General features: G+C 26.4%; 1 protein-coding gene across 1 annotated transcript in view; it reads left to right on the top strand.

The window, feature by feature from the left end:
- The window catches only part of LOC112592548 (protein tipE), a 60,502-nt gene extending 45,192 nt beyond the window's left edge, over positions 1 to 15,310 (top strand). The window contains exon 2 of the mRNA XM_025336638.1: positions 14,736 to 15,310. Within this exon, the coding sequence (XP_025192423.1) occupies positions 14,736 to 14,826 (91 nt within the window). The 3' untranslated portion in view covers positions 14,827 to 15,310. The remainder of the gene's footprint in view (positions 1 to 14,735) is intronic.
- Positions 15,311 to 20,369: the final 5,059 nt, after the last annotated feature.

The following is a 20,369-nucleotide window of genomic DNA, read 5'->3' on the forward strand; positions in this document are numbered from 1 at the left end:
TTTGATAAATTAACAATGAAAATTTATAACATAATTATGTTTGTAATAAACCTTTATAAACTATTTAAACAATCATAATTCGATTCGAGACAAAATTTTGTATCTTTTTTCACTTTTAAAAAATAATTGATATACTACAATAACAATAGAAAATAGTCTTTAAGAGAATTATTTAATGCAAGGATAAAATATAATTTATTGATTAGAGTGAAATAAGGCTATTTCACTGTGGATTTTTTACTATTATAATTTAATACTTTAAAAATGCAGTATTATCCATCACTAAACTATAACTAAAAATCGTTAATTACGTAGAAAGTTCGTATTTTGAGGATGCAATAATGACAAATATCATGTAATAATATTTATCATGATATAACGTAAATAAAAATAAGAGATGACAATCCTCTATCACGTTTAGTAATATTATATCCACGACACTATTACGTATATTAATGTATTAATATATTATAAATTCCATACTAATATTTAAATACTAAAAGTATTTCTGATATTATATTATATGAAAAATACCACTGCAATCTTCTTAAAAGTACCTTTTGTTGTTACTAGTTTTTGAATCTTCCGAATTGAATTGTATTATTTCGATTAGATTTTTTACTACTGTTGTGGAAATAAGTATGTACAATAATGTATATTTATTGTGTGAAGTGTGATAATTTATTATTTAATTGTTGCTCAGTTGGGTAACATTATAGTTATTGTAATAAATATAATCGATTAAATCACGTTGCATGTGTACACATGAAATAATTGTCCTTAGAATAATAATTCACTAATCTTCCAGTCCATATATATTTAATTCAACGGTAATTACTCGTTCCTAGACCTATAATTACTTTAAAAAAATAGTATACCATGTACAAAAAATTGGAAAATCATGCTAAAAAAAAAATTATTTTTTAAAAAATTATTTTAACCAACTGTATTTTAATGTAAATTGAAAATGGTTTCGATAAATATAAACTAGATTGTTTCACATTAAACGCTTTAAATCTAAATTAAAATAATCATGAGTAACCTAAAGTACTTGAAATGAACGTGGAAAACTATTTAGCACACAAACTATGCAAGTTATATAAAAATAACAAGATCAAAAGTCATGGTGAAAAAAATATTTATGTTTGAGCAGAAAATAGCCAGTTTAAAGCTGTGGAATTACAGTGCCATAAAATGAAAATTGTCGCAGAAGAAAAAAAATGATTACTGTGTTATAACCATGATTTACAATTAACAGCAAAAGAAAAGAAGCAGCCACGAAATGTAACGTTCAAACACGCGGAGAGATTAGCTAACGGCTCCCTGCGACCCGTTTGTACAACAAAATTAAAAAAAAAAAAGTTTTAATACGTCAAGCATATAATGTAATATGGTTGGTAAATCGGTAGACTCTATACGCGTCTAATCTACACTTCTACATCACGCCCATACACGAGGTTTATAGTGTGTAATCAGATTATACAACACACTAAACTTTGATTTAATTCTAGAAAGAACTTTATTAAAAAAAAAAAAGAAATTGTAGCCAAATTAATTATGAAGTCGTAAATATTTTTAAACTTGTACTTTGATTCAACTTCACAGAAAACATTCTCTTGTGGTATACTCCAAATGTCCATAGCGGCTATAAACAATTTTTATACATATTATATTATCATAGCAATACAATTTAATATTATTTTTTATTTTTTGCTAAAAATCTGTCAAAAACAAAACATAAGTAAATAACAGAAGTTGTGGTCAAGGACACTTTGTAATCGAGAGATAATACTAGGGGCTAGAGGGTTATAAGTTATAACCTTTAAACTATCCAGTGCAAGCGTAGCGCTATTAGCCTAAAAAAAAAATTAAAAAATTAAAAATATAGGAAAACGTATTTTATAACACTAAGGTTATAAACATTAAATTATAATATGATTATATCCATTTTTAACAATTGAATTGAACAGTTTTTAACAAACAAAAAAAACAATTGTTAAATATTATATCATGTTATAATCTCTTAGCAATACCATGAAACATAGATAGCAGATGGCTTAAACTAATGAGAAGTTTCAAAGTGACCGACTAATTAAAAAACCCAGAAACATAAAGTTGTAAGTCGAATACATCACCAACATTATAACATATTATAAACTATCAAAACTCGGAAATCCCCCCAAAAAAAAAATAAAAAAAATGATTATAAAACTAAATGCGATATGCAATAATATAGTGATTTCCTTCATATGTATAACCAAATTTTTTCATATAATACACGACTTTTTTTTTTTATTTTACATAATATTATATACAATCTGTACAATGATGCACAATAAGCATATTTTATAAGAGCTATAATAACATGAGTAGTTGAGGTAATCATACACGACTAAAGAAGTTTTTATATGTATACATTTCAATTTTAATCTACGATCGATAGTTGATTGTTTTTTTTTCATCAATGGACTCTAATATAGATAACATTCTTGCTTTGTCACGTATGGTTTCAAAAATGTTTTAATATTAAAATTTTAGAAAAAAACATTTTCAAAGTATTAATGCCAATAATGATTTGAATCATTTTTATTTTTATTTTATAATTCAACGACTTTTCCAAATATCGTTATAAAATGCATATTGATTTAGATAATACATAATGTTTATACAACGTATCACAATGTATTTATTATATCTATAGCACATTATTATGTTTATTATTATGTCTGTCATCCAAAGTCATTATTATGTATGTAGCACGTTATCTTCACGACGTGGAAACAGATAAACTTTCAGGCACAGCGTATTATTTTCTTTTTTGCGTATGCGTACAATAATATTACATTAGACTATAATACTGTGTCATATTCGCGTGTTCCGCGTTTATTATAAGTTTATAAATACACGCGTGTATATTATTATTATTTTTTATTTTTTATTATTGATTTTTTACTCTATATTATAAAATAGTCATCATTATGCGGTTACTTTTATGTGGCCGAGTCAAAACTATATTAACTATAGTAACTAATTTTTTAGACTGTAAATACTCATTATCTCAAAAAGTATTAACGTGTTTGAAAATATTTTTTTCATTATACAACATTTAAAAAAACAACATTTTGAGGAATATAAGTATAACTTTATATTAACTATAAAATATAACTCTAATAATTTTTTTTTATTTTAGACTAACGACAAATATTTTAAATTTAATATTTCAAAGTTGAATAGTTTTCTTCAAATTTGTTAATAGGTACAAAAATTTATTTTCAAATCGAAGAGTTAATTAGTTATAGATAGTAGATAAATAGTTATAGAATAGTTATATACAGATATAGTTAAGATTATAAAAAATATATCAAGTAGATAAATGACTGTAATACGTATTATGGAATACCCCTATACTTAAAATACCCGTTAAAAAAATAAATAGATTTAAAATATTTAAGAAATAAATTAACTTTTTTTCATTAACGCTGCTTAAAAACTGTTTAACTAGTGAGTAATTAAAGACTGTTATAATAATCATCCTATATCGAAGGTTACTTCAACAGCCGTTTCATCGCTCCCCAATAATTGTTCTTAAATTATTTAACTGGAAGAAATTTTCAAGACCAATAAAATATTTATAAGCGCGTGAATTAATGTTTAATGAAATAATGGAGATTGTTTAGTATCGTTTCAACTCAACTAGGTCAAATTCATATTATATAGAATTATTTATGATTAGACCACATCAGATTACGTAGTTATGTGGGTATCGAGCTTTTAGAGACCATATAAAATTAAACAAATTTTTTCGTTCATTTTTCTTGACGAATCCGTTATTAAGCGTGTACGATGTTTTTTAAGTTGAGCCACAATATAGTAAAAATGATTCTTCCGAGCGGCATATTGAAGTCTATGTACGAAACATTTCATAGAGAAAATTCTATATTACAATACACATCTATAACCATATATACGGATATGTAGACACGAAAGAAAATCACCTTAATAAGGAGATAAAATAAAAAAGTCTGCAACAAAGTCACCAAAAATGTTTTTATAAATATGCGAAATTGGTGAATAAAATATATCTACACGTATATTTTAAATAGCAAAGCCATCGCGGATTTATATCATTTAGATCAATATCTAGGAACAAAATTTTACTATTTAAAAACTCCAGAGAAAAACCAGAAAATGTGAGTCGTAATGATGAACAAACTTTGTATAGGACTCACATCCATGGACCCCTCATGACTGAGGAAAACAAACCCACGTGTTCAATTTGTAAAATTGCTTATATAACATTAAAACACCCCATAATCTAATTCTTTCAATATGCCATAATAAGCTTTTAAATTTTAACTTTCGGAAACCCCCAAGAAACAGCATCACCAATAGCAAAAATAAACCATAAAATTAGACAATATTCATCAATGAAGCCGAACACGGACAGTAAATTTAATAAAATAAAACGTTATAAAAATTGTATACGTATGCTTTAAAGTTTAAATCTTATAATATTAAAAATCTAACTAATAATCACGCATTCATTGCCTTGAATTAATAAATTTATAAATTTACCTGATACTTCTGATGATATAATGTATTTAAATAATTTTTAATTTCTTTAAAATACACAGGGGAGTAACCAATTCGGTTACCATTTGTGTACAGGTAATTTTTATTTTTAATAATTTATTCAAAATATAAATTAGATATTATAAAATATAAATGTACCTACACAACTACACTATATAGTTTATACTATAGACTCTATAGTATAATATACAATAAGATGGCAATACATTTGTGTAATAGAAGTTTAGCAAATTTTCGATAATACCCCGATCAATTAAGATAACGATTAAGATAAATATACTTTTATTACTATGTGGTATATCGTCTATATCCTATGTATGAACGACAATAATGTTAATGAGCAGTGAGTACTGTACAGTTTTGAATAATACATCGTATAAATTTGTAATTTGTATTTCGTATTTTAATTTATATTTTTTCCTAATTATAGAGTTTATGTTTAGAGAAAAGGGAACTAAGTTGGTTGATTATTGAAAATTACAAGTCGGAATTCTAAAAGAACCTAGCAGTATTTTTTTCATACCTACACCTAGTGATGACTATAGTTGACTTCCAAATCAACGATTTAAAATTGTATATATTATATAATTTTTTTTATAACACATATTAACGCACATTTTTAACCAAGCCTACTTTTAAGTTGACAGTCTTAAACTTGTAAAATTGAAAAAGAAAATGTAGATAATTAAACGAGAACCAATTCGGCTCAACTTAATAAAATACCTTTTCAAACGGGAACCAATTCGACACGTGGGGTTGGAGTTCGGGAACTAATTCGGTACCAGCCATTCATAGATCATGATTTATATATACTGACCTAGGTACATTATACATCAAATTTCGTATATATGTGTAGATAGTAAGTAAAATTTTTTTTAAAAAATATATATCTCAAAATAATTATTTACATTTATAATTTTAAATATATATCATATTAAATTTAAACATTAATAGAATCGACAGTTGGTGAAATCAATATGAAATCGACGGTTTACAAAGGAAAGAATAAACATATTAAATTGTTGGTTTAGTTATAAAATCAATATTTAGACATCACTAAAATTTCGTTCAACGCGATACAGATAATAGTTAAATTTATCTTCAGCAATCATACACTGTTACTGAAAATATTATGGTAACAAGCGCATTAAATTAATTATCCAGTATATTATATGAATAAAAACAAAATATGCCTTTCATTTCCATACGATTAATTTTCAAACGTAAAATCGAACCAAATAAACAGTGTTTAATATATTACATCATATTATAAATTATTATAGTACATACTTAATGAGCATCGATATTTCTATACTTCTGTACGACGTAGGAACATTTGGGAATTTAAAAAATGTCTACTTATCAGAAATAACAGTACAATTTTTTTACAAACAATAGCTTATATCTAATGTATCTTCTGTTCATTTTTCATAAATAACTGGACAATTAATAAGAATAAATTAGTACAAATAATTGAATTAATCGATCATTTATTAGATAATTATAATTTAATTACCAATAGAGATTTATGTTATAAACAAACTTTTTTATGGAAGATTTTATCTCTATCTAGAAGAGAATAATAAGAATAAACTATCAGTATATATACATATTAACACCATTGATTATAGAACAATTCTATAATCAATGATAATACTTTTTATATACATTATAAATTATAATATATGTGTTTGACTTTAAACCGAGCCACACCTGTGTGTATTTATCACGCTCGTAATTTAACTTTCAAAAAAAGTCACACAGAATAAAGCATATTAAATTATTTAGTAATATGATGCATATACCTACAAAACCTCTATAGTATTTTAAATACATTTTGTTAATAAAATAATAATTATTTATTACGAGAAAAAATTAGTCAATTTCACAAAGTTTAGATATATAAAACTGTATTTTATCATATAAAATATTTTTCTCTTAAAAAAACTGTTAGCATCTAATAAACAAGCTACTCAAAATATTAAAATCAGTTTAATACCAGTACTCCAATTTAAAATTTAGCCTGTATTATAAACAAAAATGGTATACCCATAATTACAACCATCCCAAAATACAACGCTACACCAAAAAGTTTTGCTGAAACAACTTACCAACACAACATTTCCCAAAATAAACCAAACCATACTAATTAATTGAATTGACATAATTATTTAATAAATTCAATATATCATAATCATATTCTAAAATTTAAATAAAGTATCATATATAATATCCACTTCACACTTTTGTAATAACAAATTATTTATATTTTTAATAGATCAATTTAATAGTTGAAAATCTAATTAATTCACACTCGACAATTATTTATGTCTATAACACAACAATACCGATACACAAATTTATTTATTTATTCATAAAAAGTATTATTCTATCAAATTTTTATCTAGCTATATACCTACCTATTTTATTCCTAAAACACTGGAAAACTTTGAAGTAAAAATAATGTCCTCCATTATACGTTGATGTCTAAGTTCTCATTAAATAAGTTTACACATATAACAAACTTTCGCAGACAACTTTATACAAGGAACAACGACATCTCTAAACTTCTTGGATCGATTGCGGCATCTTATGAAAATACAACATATTGAATATTTATTAAGGACGACAAAGTCACTTGTTTCCTTTCTAAACAAACGGGCCACCTATCATCATCGTGTAAAAACATTAACAACTCCCCTCTTCTCGTAAATATAGACATAGAACAATCCATCTCTGAATATTACGGAAGACAATTACAATAATACATATTTAACTAATTAAGTACGATACCCCAAACACAACCAATTCAAATATTATAGGAACAATAAATAAGCTAACTCGCAAACCATTAACATTAAACCCAAGCAATATAAAGCATATTAACGCGCAGAACCTGTAATTACATGTCCCACTTCACCGCTATCTCGGCCATCACAAACTCTGCTTATAACTTCAATGATAAAAAATTCAATGCCTAGCAATAATAAATAATATCATGGAAAATATTTAAGATTAGATATAACAACGAATCAAAACATCGAATATCTAGATGAATAATTATAACTATGCAATAATATTTTTATTATTTGTATATACAACTCAGATATACTCTTTGGCTTAAAATTATTTGAATATATAGTCAAAATTTTCTTATAAAAAAATAAGAATCTACATCATTTTTGCAATTCAATTGGAACCAACGTACTAAAACTAATCAAAATATTAGAAATGATTCGTCGAAAAAAAAATAAAAACTTAGATTAACTTCTCTTTTGAGCTGCACCCAAAGCACTTAGATCTAAATTTAATTTATATTAAAATTCTTGTTTTTTTTTAAATTTTTTTCTGATTATAAAAAAAAGTACTGGGAATTTTAAAGTATCTAAAATGTAAACTAGATCCAATTTGCTATCTAAACTCACCTTCAAAATTAAACATCGAAACATTTTATAGAACATTTATCATATTCAAATAAAAAAAAAAAAAAAATCATTGTAAAATTAATACAGAAAGAGAAATAACAATATTTTGTTTGTATTATAAACATAAAAAAATTAATAAATAAATCGAACAAAAATATAAAATGTTACTTTAAAAATCCATAGTGTCGACATTCACGAAAATACAATTATTCTGACTGACCAGCAAGTTTTTTTAAATTTGCAAATAGCAAACAAGCTTATATTATATATATATATATATAACCATAAGCTCAAACATTTTGCAAATGAGTCACAGCAAACAGCATTCCTAATAATAATAATGCATAATAACTTTTACATCACATTTTCACAAATAATACCTATATATATTACCATTATTGTTGTGTTACAGAATATAAACGCAATATTTAATCACAATGTTCGCTGTATAATCGTCACCGTTTTCATACAAAACTTTACTCGATTGTTGCTTTAGCTAATTTATTATATACATCAATTGTTATAATCACATTTGCAAGGAATATCTTTCAATCACACCAATCATAAATTATTTAATTATTTAATTACATATATTATGTTTGTACGCATAGAACTACATTATTGCTCTGTGTTGTAAATAAATCTGAAATTTAGATCACAATCAGATCGAAACTGCTTTATTTAAATAGAATTTATACATAGTAACTATATTTTATTGTATACTTAATATCACGTATAATGTTTGAAGTTCTTAACTTGTTATTCCGGTGGATATTTTCCTTTATTATACGAATTTAAATACCGTAAATAAACTAAATGTTTACATTCTATCATGATTTTTTAGGTTTTAAATAATAACTTTCCCATATTATTTATTTTATAACCTAAATGGGAATATATTTTACGGAAATGTTGACAAAATAGTTTAGCGTTATACTTATACACAAGAATAAACAATTTACTGCAAATTATTAGGTACTGCTGTTATTTAAAGAACCATACCGAAAATAGGTATAATATACAAATTCGAAAATGAACACTAGCTGTATCGTGAATGTACTTCAGAGCTTTCAAAACATCTTTATAATACTGAAAGTGTTTTTCAAAGTGCCATTAAAAAATAAAATAATATTAATAATAGAGAGATGTCAGAGAATCTGTTTTTACGAGTAAGTTTTAATGGTTAAGAATAAATCGAGCTCCGCATGGAATAATTGTTTATCTTAATATTGATCAATTTTGATCTAAACTAACCCTCTATTCAATATATTACTATTAAATTGTATACAATATACAAATTACATAATCTTTTTAAGAAAATTATAAATATATTATGATTTAAATAAAAACTCATAAATTCAAAAATATTACTTTCAAGCTTAATCTCAAAAATTATTATTTTAAGACAATTCTCTTACACATATACTATATTATATTATTTAATAATTTTTTGAGAGAATAAAAAAAAATTTCCCTGAGTACAATGTATCAATGAACAAGTAAAATTGCACAGAGTCATTTATTTTCTAAATATATATACTACGTACATATACCAAATAACATAATATTATACAAAACGGAAGAAAGGTTCTTTGTCCGAGGTCGTAGTGAATTTTATTTTTATTTATACTTCAATACCGGTAAACACATCACGTATTTCGTACTATACCGAAAGAAAATTCGATTTGGCATTTCAATTCGTTAGCGAGCGTAGTTCTGACGAATATAGAGAGCGTACGAGACAGATAAAAAAGAGATAGAGATAGCGAATACTTCATCCGTGGTTGGTATTCCAACCCAAATCCTAAATGCATATATATTTTATTTATTATTTAGGTTTGCATTTCGTAAATGGCCTACGTGGTGCATGATGATTCTTTGATACATTTCAACGGAAAATGGTTTTTCGCGTGGTAATCCCGTAACCTAGATGCTATACTTAAGGCGTAGTGCATACTACGTACGATAATACATTTCGTCGTATTATATGCTTCCGGTTCGGATATAATGTACATACACTGACGCTATTGTGAAATATAACAAGAGTAGAAGAAATGTTTGCGAGTTCATAATATAATACTACCCGCGGGAGCGTCTGCAGTGATTATTGTGTATCGTACTTATTTCGAAAGATCGCATCAACCAGCGTACTGTAGAATACCAACAACATATAAATATTATATAATAATATAAGATACCCTTTTACTACGCTGTAAGGGCATTAACGAATTTATGAACTGAAAATTATAATATAGCTTTGATTGCAAAATATACAATTTATCGGGTACATTGTCGACTTATTAAAATAGTGATAATTCGATATTTTCATTTTTCCTTCACAGGTTATGATTTATGAAAACATTTTAATTTAAAAAAAAATAACAATTTTTATTAATTTCCACCAAGGTCATATAATAAAATTTATTATAGTAATCTAATATAACTTCATAATTAATATTATTTATTATATACATTCCTTGACTTAATAATTTAGTTATCTCAAACATATAATTTTCAAACTCACTATAGTTTATGTGTAATAAGCAGTATGCTATAGTACAATACATTTTCAACAAAGTGTTTGATTTTTGTTTTAAAAAATGTGTGAGTTAAGTTGAGTAACTTTTAAAGCAAAGTGAATATTTTTTTTTCTATATTAAATTTTAACATAAAGAATTAAATATATAGACTTTTAACTACTAACTTATAACGTTGACTTAATCTACGAACTCACTCAAAACAATTTTCTTTAACTGGCAAAATCTAGCGTAAAATGTATTTTAATATAATACAATAAATAGGCGTAGATAGCTTGACATTTCTTCAGGCACACAATCCGAGATAATTTAAATTTGAAATAAATTTAATGAACTATAAAATTCGTCAAAGCTGCGTAAACTTGTTTTAACATTTTAACGAAATTATACAATTAATTATACTTGATTCAATATACATCATATCTAACGATAAAATTGTCTACTTTTTAATTCTGAGAGTTTCGGACCCCTGGACCCTGCCACAGATCAGACTTTCCAATGCGTACAGTATTATAATATTAAAATATACGCGCGTGATATCGGGATGTCACGCTGTTTTTCTGTAATACATTTAAGCCGGCACACTAGGTATGCAAATCCAATACCACACAGCGTCGAAACGAGTCGGTCGCCCAACTTTCGCAGTTTAATAATATAATTTATTATTTTCGAGATTGTGTTTTCAATTTAGGATATCTGCTCGGAAGCACAAGTTAAATTAGGTAACAAACTTTAGTTTCTGTTCCAAACACACACAACGTACGTATATTTATTTATATATACATTGAAATCGATTCGTTACCGCGAACACAGCGACGGTACGCAATAAGTATCTTATCGATTACCGACGAATGAATTAAACGACACGCACACCGCTACTGTAATAAAATAATGTACCCATCATACTATTCATACTAAAACATTATGTTTACACCGTCAAATGCCATCGTCGTAATAATGCGAACAACGATCGAACGTCTCGCGGATTGCAGTGTTCGCGCGATCGAGTTTTACCATCCCCAGGATTAATTCGGGAGCGGATTACTCTGCGATGCCCGTTCGAACGTGATGGTAGTACGTGTGGTGTTCGTGATACGACGACGACGTTTTCGTAACGGAGTGCAGACAGTCGACTTGAAGAGTTTAAAAAAGAAACGGACGGTTTTTGATGTGTAAACATCTATGCTATCGGTTTGTAGTACGACCGTCTTGGGGAATCGAGCGTCAGGCGTAAGTCATGTAGATGTGATTGCTTGAGTGTGTGTGTGTGAGGCTATTGCGTACGGTATTCGCGAAGGCTACCCGACATACATAATATAATATAAAATAATAATATAATATAATATAATATATAATATTATATATATTGAGATACGCCGGTTTCTATAGAAATTATATTATTTGTTTATCGGAGTTACGACTAATACGTATCAATTAACACCGGGTTCATAAAAGAAAACACACTTAAATATTATGATTATGATACCAATCAACGCGCATTTTTTTTCCATCGAATGACATGAAACAATGAAATTTGAATTTTTTGAAATTATACCGTTTGCTAAATAGGCTGACGATATACAATAATATATCATAATTAATAATATATAATAAATAATTATAATATATATAAATTATATATAATAATAAAAATAAATATATATAAATAAAAATAAAAAAGTTAAATATAAATTTTAAAGAGAACGCGATCTTGTATGATTATTGTTACCTTATTATACAAATTCCCACTCAAACCATGACATTGTATTCCCCAATCAAAGTCGTACTGCAGCTAAGATGTTTACACATCATTCGTGAGTACAAAGGTTAGGCACTCACATAGGTTTTTATTTTTTCATGCGATCGCCACTGAACGTGTCATATCATAAAAAACGTTTCTTATTTCTACCACTCTCTAGTGTGTGTGTGTGTGTGTGTGTGTATTCATTTGATACGCATTTTTTCGTATTGTATACGTAAAAAATACCAATCTGCTTGCAGACATAAATAAAACACTTTTTTATCATAATTTGTTATTTTTTTTTTTATCTCGGAACGATTATTATTTTTCCCGCGAAATAATTGTGATTTATGATGTTTGTATATAAATAGATATATTTGTAAAATTAATTTCGTGTATTTTGTATTACAATGCATTATTTTATACATCGTATTATGGGTATTATGCAGGTTCTATATGGATGATTTAGTAATGGTGTACACTACAGCAAGATGTTGGATTATTTGTCGTATTCCGATTACGTTTCGTTATTATTTCTACTTCTTCTTTAAAAAATTATAAAGCTTTTAAATCTTTTTTAACTAATTACACTATTATTTTCCAAATCAATTTTTGAAAAATTACTTGTTCTTAATTTATATTTATTTATTCGATTTATCTTTTACAAATAAATATCTAATTATACTATGTAGTAATTACACATATTATTTTTTCAAATTTATTTTATTACATCAATATACAGATTTAATTTCAATACCGGTAGCAGGAGAATACCAGTTTAATAATATTGATGTAAACAAAGGATAATAGATAAATAATGATATTATGTTCAAATGAACGGTATCATATAGTAAATTACAACTTTTGAGAACTGTTCAATGTCATTTTACTATGTATTTAACACATCATAGTCCCAATTATAAAATTAAAAAAAGTTTAAAGTTGTCATTAAAAAAATTTAAGCCACTATGGTAAGAAAACTCGTAAAAAAAATTAATTTTATGGCTTAACTATAGAAAAATACAAACAATTGACTCAAAAGAACACAGCGCATGTATATTTCTAGTAAAATGAAACTATTATTATTCCAAAAATAACTTAACTTCTCGGATAAACAAATGTCCACTAAATAATGCATTAAACCATAATTTTATCAAGCCCTAAAAAGGCATATAACATATTGTACAACAATAATTATGACATTATATTGTGTAAATAAAATAGTATGATATAATTTAATCTCGTGTGCTATCTCGGTTCTCTGGTTTTTAGTACTGTGACATCACTTACATTACTTATATTATTCTACTGCAGCTGTCCGTAAGCTTTGAACATGTTTTGGCAACAATTTATCGCGTTAATATTTCATCTCCGGAGAAATTCTGTGCATCAGAGATGTTTTTATTTTCTCCAGTTAAATATATTAGTTACCCCGCACAAATTGTATATAAATGTAATATATAAATTGTTTAGCGAAACATAAATTTAAAAACATTTCGAGAAAATAGACCCGACGCTATAAAGTTGTGTATGAAATGCTCGACTCTCGAACTCGGTTTTGCGGCAGAATAAAATGTATATCTATATATTATATGATAAAATGTTTAAATTAGCGTATTGTATAATATTATTACAGAATTTATTACAGAATTAAAGGTACATGTTATATCACACGACATTTACAACAATCGTATATTATACATACCATAATTTATATAATTATTCATATAATTTTAATTCGTTCATATAAATATGTAAACTAAACTAAATGTATGAATTCGGTAATATGATAATTGTTATACCTAACCTAATTTGATACACGTAAAAAAAAATAGATTTTTATTATCATGACGATTAAAAAAGTAATAGTTATACTTTCTTTTGAAAAATGTTTTATAGTGTCTCTAAAATCTAAATTAAATATAAATAAAAATATATATTTATATATTTCTAAGAACATGAATAATTTCACATTATAATTAACTTTATTGTTCACCCTTTACACAGTGTATAATATCAATAACGAAGGTATTTTTAACTATATGAAAACACTTTATATTTGAAAATAAATTTTACGAATAACTAATGGTGTTTATTAAACAGTTTTTACAAATCACAAAAACCGAAATCTCTTTATCGCGTATTTATGGGAAACAGTATAGGACACCCGCCAAAATTCTCTAAGAACCGTTATAATCATAATTTACTAAGACTAACGTCTACTATTAATATACAATAATATAGGTATTGGTAAAAAATATCGACATGTAAATGTATAACATACTATTATTTATCTCGTGTATAATACTTACAAATTCAATTGAGCAAGCTAACCACGTAACGTGTGGTCGTTTTTAATACTTACTAAAGTACCCAAATAATTATAGTAAAAAATATAAAAATTATTAATGTCACGCCATTTTTGTTGTGATTTTACAGCGACCACTCAATAAGCACCCGAGTAGAACGGCTGGACGAAGCAATAATGGAAGCGTCAAAAGCATTACATGGCGAACCGAGCGGATTATGACAATACTCGGAGACGAGCTGCTGAACACGTGTACCTCAGCACAAACTGCATATGCAACACATAATAATACAACATAATAATATAATGTATACTTATTATTGTAATTGTTATGATTATTATTATTTATTACCATTAAAATCGTTTTTATCGTACCGCAATCGTCATCCAGTGGTATAGCTCTGCGGAGTTGAGCAGACTTGTACATAGGTACACACGAGCTCGACAAATACATCACGTCACGTAAAACTCGAGTTACTTCAGTTCAAATCGAAAAACTGCAGTAATTATGTATTACATATTATTATACTAAACGCATATATACGTATTTATACAATATTATGTGTTTTAACGTGTACGTTAGTGAAAAACATGTACAGTCATATAATTACGAGTTGTTAAGTTTTCATTTTTGAAACACAGTAAAATTATATAATATATAATAAAATTAATAAAATTATTGAGTGTTGATTTAGATATATGCGAATACGATACTATTATTATTATTATTATTATTATTATTATTATTATTACTATTATTATTACAATTAATTTTATATTATATAATATAATAATAACATAAAATTGTACATGTGAACAATATATTTGAGCTTGCATATTTTGTACAATATATATATATATATTATTTATTATATATGTATATATATAATATATGTATATATATATTATTATATATGTATATATAAATATATATATATATAATATAATGCACATTTTAACAAATAAAAATAAAGTATAGAATGCTGTTGATAATAAAAAAATTATATAAACGATTTGTTTTACTTTATTGTTGTTTTATTACATCTTCATCAAATGTAATATTTTCATTGCGTTCATTTTATTATACGTTATGTAGTAACTAGTGATACGTATATTATTACATGAATCTACGCGGTGAGCACTTTCGCATTGTACTAGTACGTTTCGTAATATTACTACACAAATGTATACAATCATAGGAGCACAGTTAGGGTGTGCTTAAATGATTTATGTAATTATGTTCCACGCAGATGTGTGCTTCGACCTGTCCACGACCTTCCAGTTATTTCATGCTCGTTTCATGAATATATATATATATATATATATATAATATTAAATCAATAAAATAGAAAATATTACTATTATTAATCAAGAAAAAATTTCGATAATTATAATTTATAATACTTTGTAGTTTGTAAACGATATCAAGTTTTGATAACGAATATTTATTTTATTTATTACTTGAAATATGAATAAATAGGTATGATAATAAATCAAAGCAAGTTTTTAAATAAAAAATTTAAAATCCAAACCACAATTTTTTGTTTTTTTGTATAAAATAATACTTATATGAAATCAGATATTACTAAGCAAATAGTTCGAGCAGACATCCTATGTTCCCCTATATATTAAAATACGATACTTTTTAATATTGTACCATTATCAAGTCAACTATTGATTATACTAGGAATTAACCATTTAAATTTATTTAAATCAAATTTTAAATCACTTTTCTGTAATAATATTCGATGCATTACGCCTTGCTTTATAAAGTACGATATCATTTTGATACTTATTATAACGACGATAGATTTAATATAATATTTCTTTTTGATTGAATAGTGATAATTTTTTATTTAAAATTATTGTTTAAAAAACTTATATTTCCAATTCAAAAAAAAATATTTATAGCAAAAATTACTCAAATACTTTACCAGATTTAATAAAATTATAGTGTAATAACGATTTGACAGGTTGTTATTTGAAGGTCGTAAAAATATTTGTTAGACTGTGAAAAAAGTTTTAAAAACACCTACGCAAAGTCCAGGTACAATCGTATTACTTCTGATTGTCTAACCGTAAAATAGCAATATAATATAACACACACAATAATATATATATTAGCGTATACATACTAGTATTATATTAATACATTCGTCGAATACCGCTCAAAATATCCACTCAGTAGGATATCGATTTAATAATATTGTATTATTGTATACATATCTAGCTTTTAGATATTTCCAGTTTCGTTCAAAATATAAAATATAATACCTATATCATTGTGTATTCCGTACAATTTATACTACACTGTATTCCATATTTACATAATATATACAATTTATAGGAACGCGTATTATTATGATATCGAAAAAATCTCGATGTACCAATTATACGAATAAAACGACGACAACGTTAATGTATAGAAACCATATTATTGATTTATTTATAATCCCACTATATGTACATAAGTACCTAATCTATGTGATGCACGTCGCGTATGAAAAATAAAAATAGCCCCTAAAAAAATCAAATGCATGCCTAACCTTATAATAACACGAAATCATGTTAAAACAGCAGGCGCACTGCAAATATCAATAATATAACTAGGACTTGGAAACGTTCCATGATATGGACAAAAGGGGAATTCTTTTTATGTAATATATATATATATATATATATATATATCAATTTAGGAAACATTTTATATAATGACCGGATGTATAGACCAAGCGATAGATATATTATACATAATATAATATATGGTCTTATAAAATCGAGCTGGCTCGAGTCTTGTGTACGGGTTTCGGATAAACACTTATGTGTGTGTGACCGTTAAATATTATATAATATTTATATTCATTTAAAAAGACTGGTCAAAAGATAACTATTTTTTTACCAGATCGTGTTCTTTGAATTCGTATGCGGTCACAATTATAATTCATTTTTGATAATTACATGTTACGATATAATTAAATATATCAATATATAAGTCAAGTATTTTATCAAAAAACAATCAATTTATGCAAAAAAGAATTCATTACTCCGTTGAAATGGTTTTGTATTACTACGTTTCTTATGGAGAAAAAAATGTAATCGCTTACAAATATTTGGGCTTTTTAACGGCTAACAGTCGCTTATTCGTATTTTTATGCAGAATACTTTTTATTTAAATGCTAGTTTAAAATAATGTCGAACGTTGATTACAGGTCCGTTGATATCCGATGGCTCGTGATCGTGTATAAGTATACTCTGATTGTTTTTCTTTAATATCACACTTGTTTCTTAATTAATGTCAAAAAATATATAACAATGTATGTGGGAAAATTTATATCCGGGCCGAGTAGTTAGGCTTGAATAAGCGAGACCAATAAAATATAAAAGTTAGTACGTCATTATAAAAATTATACAAGAACAAGTGTGAACGAGTTAAAATCAATTTTTCGCGGCCTTGGTGTAAGTCGTGTTAATTTGGTAATCTCGTATAGTGAATACCTGAGTAGGCACACTAGGGGTGGGGTTAGACTGATGGTTTTAAGAAGAATCTCCTTCTATCAGTCGTCATAATAGATCGACTATATGCAATATAAAACCACATATGAGCCGCTGGTAATTGTACGCAAGGTTCAGCATATATTGACTCCGTGCTCTAGTCGTATAGAATGCTGCTGAAGTCGTCAATTGCCGTCTCGTCAATGAGTGTCTTGGTCACCGCGAAATAGTTCTATAATCCACTGGTCAGTTAATTCGTCGTTCATCTTTGATTATAAATATTAACGATTGTAGTGTTGGAAGAATAAATAATGCTGCTCCGTAAATGTGACCGGTTGATATAATATGATCTAGTACCGAATCGTAAACCACAGGTGTGCCGCCGTGCGTGTCCATGCTTACCATCGGTACAGTTTACCTCACTATTTGCGCAGTTTTGGAGTTATATTGTTATAAGACGGGTGTTGCTGATTTCGTTATAGTCTCCCCTACCCATAGTCGTACTTAGGGAGGTTAGGTGACTAGAAGAGCTTCGAATTCGCCGCTAAATCCCTACGATGGTGTCCTTTTGTATGTACTGTGTTGTGATTGGTGGTCCTGAAAAGGACCGTTTTATGTGACGACGGCTACTCTGTTACAAAGTTCAACGAACAATTTTTTATTAACAACCATTTACGCCTTTGTGGTCTAAATTATTAAAATAACGAACCACATATTAACGGAATATCACTCGCAATTGCTACTTCAAAAGTGTTAATACAGTTTAAATAGTTACAAATAAAGAAAAATGTGTTTTTAACATTTAGATATTTAATACTTATACTTTGAAATTTTAGTAAAAAAGCTAATCTCTTTACACTTATCCAAAATAATATAAAATCAAGAAAAATCGATATCTAAAGATTAAAATAAATGTCAAAACCTTGTGTAAGAAAATCTTCAATTACATTTGCAATAATTCCTCAACATGAGTTTATATAATTTATAATCATATAGTTGCCGTGAGTAATTTATGTACTTCCACTAAATAAGAAATAGGTTGGGTTAGACGGGTAGCAAACAAAGAAATGTTACTTTCATATGAAAAGAAAATTGAAATCTACACACGATATGCTCACGTTGAAAAAAATTAGTTCGCTCCTAAGTATAAAACTGTTGTAGTGTTATGCCGAACAATGTTGCTGATAATTCGCAATAAAATTATTCATTTCAATCATTTTTGTAAGACAATAATTATTGTGCATCGTACAATTTTTGAATTATACATCGTTTAAGTACACATCGCCTAAATACCTTACGTCATATAACGATCGTTCTTCATTTACACATCAATAAATTTAACAATAGAACTAGAAGAGATGAGGTAAACCCAAAAACATAATTAGTTTACTATCAGCTTAAAATTTAAAAATTTTAATATTCTATTTTCAAACATTAAATAGGTATTTATTTACTTAATAAAATAAATTTACCGACATAAAACGCAACTAAGGTATACGGGTGGGTCATAACAAAGACCAAAACATAGATTTTTATCGTAATATAAACGCATATTTATTAAAATTATGACTATTATTTAAAATTTAACTGAATAATCCATTTATTTTTATTTTTATATTAAGTATGTGAATAATAACAATTATTAATTCTCAAGTCTTAAACAATTCTTTCAACATATATTGTACAATAATTTATGTACTTTTCAATCTTTTTTTACCTTTCTATTGTTTAATTTCTTGATACACAAATGATGTACGGTATTTTGCACAGGTAAACAGACGATGTGCTAACAATTACCGGCGATTGTAACTACCAGCCTACAAAAAATGTTTTACCAATCATGTTCCCTTTCGTTTTTTTCTTTAACAATAAGTTTCTTCCAATTCAGATTTTAGAATCTTTAAAAACACTTAAACATTCTTATAATACTCTATACTACTTAAGGATAAGTGTCCCGAGGTAATACAAACTTCTATTTTAAAATGAAAAGCCCCTTTTTCAACTAAGTATAAATTATTTCGAAGATAATTTTTCTGAAAATATTGATTCATCAAAATGGTTTATGATGATGAGTTTGGAAGATATGATGGCTATGGTAATATGAAACCCTTGAGAAATGTATAATTATTAATATTAATCAATGTAATATATAATTTATAAAAATGGTCCAAGTATAATAAACACTAGATCCGATATTGCATTTATTTTATATTTTTATAAAACAATTTTTAAGACCTTTTATCCTAAGTATTTTGATAACTAAAAAATTACTC

The sequence above is a fragment of the Melanaphis sacchari genome, unplaced genomic scaffold, assembly GCF_002803265.2.
Source record: "Melanaphis sacchari strain LSU unplaced genomic scaffold, SCAv2.0 Contig178_pilon_pilon, whole genome shotgun sequence".
NCBI classification, from domain to species: Eukaryota; Metazoa; Arthropoda; class Insecta; order Hemiptera; family Aphididae; genus Melanaphis; species Melanaphis sacchari.